The sequence below is a fragment of the Acipenser ruthenus genome, unplaced genomic scaffold, assembly GCF_902713425.1.
Source record: "Acipenser ruthenus unplaced genomic scaffold, fAciRut3.2 maternal haplotype, whole genome shotgun sequence".
Taxonomy (NCBI): Eukaryota; Metazoa; Chordata; class Actinopteri; order Acipenseriformes; family Acipenseridae; genus Acipenser; species Acipenser ruthenus.
In genome coordinates, this window is record NW_026707759.1 from 162,544 (window position 1) to 165,649 (window position 3,106).

Below are 3,106 nucleotides of genomic sequence, written 5' to 3' on the forward strand. Positions count from 1 at the left end.
CAGGATCCAGTGGCAGACAGCAATGAGAACATGACATGCTTTAAAAATACATTGCTAACAAATACTCTCGAGGCACAAGTGCAAGAAGCAACTAACTGTAACTGAACTGTCATTTGAAACTGTGTTATTTTTCTAAAAGTAATAAGTTGCTTTTTAAAAGAAACTTCCCCAGTGCTGATACTTTATTTTCATGGCAGATGAATATTAAAGACCATGGAATGTGTTATTTACAGGTGAGTCATCATGTGTTGGTTAGAAAAGGATGCTGCCAACATTGTGGAATGATTCAACAGTATATGATGGGTGGATGATGGGAGGGACCTCTTACATTTGGATATAAATGAAGGCGCTGTACCCACTGCTTTCAAACAAGCTTGCACTGCACCACACGGGTGTCTGTCCTTTAACACAACCTTACGGTAAGCTTATTTTAAATGTATTTCACCTGTTTAAAAACATGTGTGCATTTTTGGAGGTTCTGTTTGTTTTGTGAGTGCTTCTTATTTCAGTGTTTGAGTCTGTAAGATGAGTTCAGGTGTGGTAAAGCATAGGGAAGTATTGTAAAGCACAGAGAGGTATACCAAAGCAGTGTACTTTGAGAAGGGGGTTGGTTCATTATCATTTATGTGCTTTACTACACTGTGCCGTGCTTTTATTATTATTATTAATTAGCAGACGCCCTTATCCAGAGCGACTTAAAATTGTTACAAGATATCACATTATTTTTACATACAATTCCCCATTTATACAGTTTGGTTTTTACTGGAGCAATCTAGGTAAAGTACCTTGCTCAAGGGTACAGCAGCAGTGTCCCCCACCTGGGATTGAACCCACGACAGAGCCCTAACCACTACTCCACACTGCTTCCAGGGGATACCAAAGCAGTAAACTTTGAAAATGGGGCTAGTTCATTATCTTCTCTGTGCTGTGCTTTTTACCAGGGGATACCAAAGCAGTTTTGTTTGTGACTGTAAGTCGCCCTGGTAAGGGCGTCTCCTAAGAAATAAATACATTAATATTATTAATAATAATAATAATAATAATAATAATAATAATAATAATAATAATAATAATAATAATAAGTAAACTTTGAGAAGGGGGCTGTTTCATTTTCTCTGTGCTGTGCTTTTACCAGGGAATACCAAAGCAGTAAACTTTCTAATCCAATATACATAGAGGCTAATGTACTTGCATTTGTTTGTATTTTAGCAAGAGTGATACAGCGTGACAATGGCAGTGTCAGCAGCTATAGCAGGAGCCTCGTTGCTAGGAGGAACAGTAGAGGAAATCTCCAGAAATATACCAACAAATAGAAACGTTACTATTGCAATTGAAAATAACTCTGATTTCTCTCTAACAAACCCAAGGTAAGGATTCATAATCTTACTTTTTGTTGACACTGAAGGCTGTTTGGCATTTTGTTTTCATTTCACTAATGATTTATAAATTCCAACAAACTGCTGTCCTACTAGCTAAGCTGTAAAGCTAACTTCAACTTTGTGGTCTTCTCTTTCACACCCAGCCCACGCAGAGGGTTTGTGACAATATATTATATACTGGCATGTTATCCAATTGATGTTTGCATGCAGTTTTTGTTCCAAAATCTGTACAGATCTTTGCTTGCTAGATAACATTCCCTCATATAATCATTGTAATGCTAGTATTCTTTTTTATCAGGTTTTACACTTACAGTGGATATAATATTGACCCTCCTCAGCCGACAATCATAGAAAAAAGAACTGAAGTGTGTTCCTTCAGCAAAACTGGGGGTACAGCGTGTGGAAGTGTGGGCGTCTTAACCTACGATGTCTTCAAGAACAACAGTTCTGTTGAATGCATTGCCGTAATGTTTTCTGTACCATATAATTACAATCATTATGAAAACTATTTTGCTATAGGGTCCTTTAGTGTAGGAACCTCTTGTGACCATGCCTTATACAATCGAATGTACTATGAGGAGGAGAATGGTTTCACCAGAAGCCAAGCTGGGTTCATACAGTTTACTGGGAAAGCTGTTAAAATAAAAGCCACAATGTCTCCCGCTGGCAGCTCAATAATAAAAATGGAAGTGTGGAACCCGTGAACTGTGCGTCTCACGCGCTTGCTTTTCATTGACAGCCCTGATATTTGCATACATCAAATCCTTCTACTCTGCTATTGCAAAGCAGTCCTATAGTGTTATATATGTCCTATAGATGCATTATACTTTTTCATTTCCTACTGTCTAAAAGTATTGTTCAATTCAGTGTATATAAAACACTCAAGTATAAAAATGAAAAGCTTTCAACATATGCTAAAAGACTGTTTGCATTACAACTGGTGTTTGGGCTGCTTCTCTGTAGACCTGCTAACATTGTTCTTCTGAAACTATGAGACGTTACAAAAAACTGCTGCTTCCAATTCAAAATTCATTAATAGCTATAGAATTGATGCTGAAAATAGAGCTATGAAAGAAAAAAAAAATAACCACTAATAAACTGGAAATACATTTTTACAATTTCATTCTTTTTTTCATATTGGTGGGCATACAGTTTAAATATAAGATGACTTAAAATATGAACAGCCTGTTGTGTCCTTGATTGTTATTGACCTCTCTTTTTTTTCTTCCAGTTATTTTTTATGAGGTATCTGTAACACTTCGGTTCTGCAGAAAGATTGATTAACGACCATATTTGTTCCGTCAAGAATAAACTTATTTACCGAATTAAAATCACAGTGTCTGTGTTTTTATCTGCTGTACATGGATAAACTTATGAAGCCTTCTTGTTTTAAATTTAGTGCTGCCTGACCGTCGCAGTCTCCCATTATATGCAATATATAAAGATATTGTTTGAAAACACTGCATACACTTTTAAATATATTAATGTGAATATATTTATTTACAACATATTTTACAATGTATTTTGAATATAATTTAGAAAAATAAAATGTATAAATGTGAATATGTTGATTTACAAAATACATTTATAGTATATTATAAATACATTTCAGGTTTAAAAAATATATAATGCCATATATTAAAAATCTACTTATTTTCCGTATGGGTGTGTTTATAACCTGCTGTTGATATGAATGAACAGGACAACCTTGTACTTGGCTTGATTCA

At 35.1% G+C, this 3,106-nt stretch overlaps 1 protein-coding gene across 1 annotated transcript; it reads left to right on the forward strand.

Moving 5' to 3' along the window:
- Window positions 1-312: 312 nt before the first annotated feature.
- LOC117965872 (DELTA-stichotoxin-Hcr4a-like) lies at window positions 313-2,791 on the forward strand. The gene is made up of 3 exons (XM_034911000.2): window positions 313-419; window positions 1,210-1,367; window positions 1,678-2,791. Exons 2-3 carry the CDS (start codon window positions 1,231-1,233, stop codon window positions 2,081-2,083), a joined length of 543 nt encoding a protein of 180 aa, XP_034766891.1. The 5' UTR covers window positions 313-419; window positions 1,210-1,230; the 3' UTR covers window positions 2,084-2,791.
- The last annotated feature ends 315 nt before the right edge of the window (window positions 2,792-3,106 follow it).

Excerpts from the sequence above, each read along its gene's own strand:
- LOC117965872 (XM_034911000.2), top strand. The coding sequence starts at position 1,231 with ATGGCAGTGTCAGCAGCTATAGCAGGAGCCTCGTTGCTAGGAGGAACA. Across the intron at positions 1,368-1,677 it reads TTCTCTCTAACAAACCCAAG|GTTTTACACTTACAGTGGAT; the intron begins GTAAGGATTCAT and ends CTTTTTTATCAG.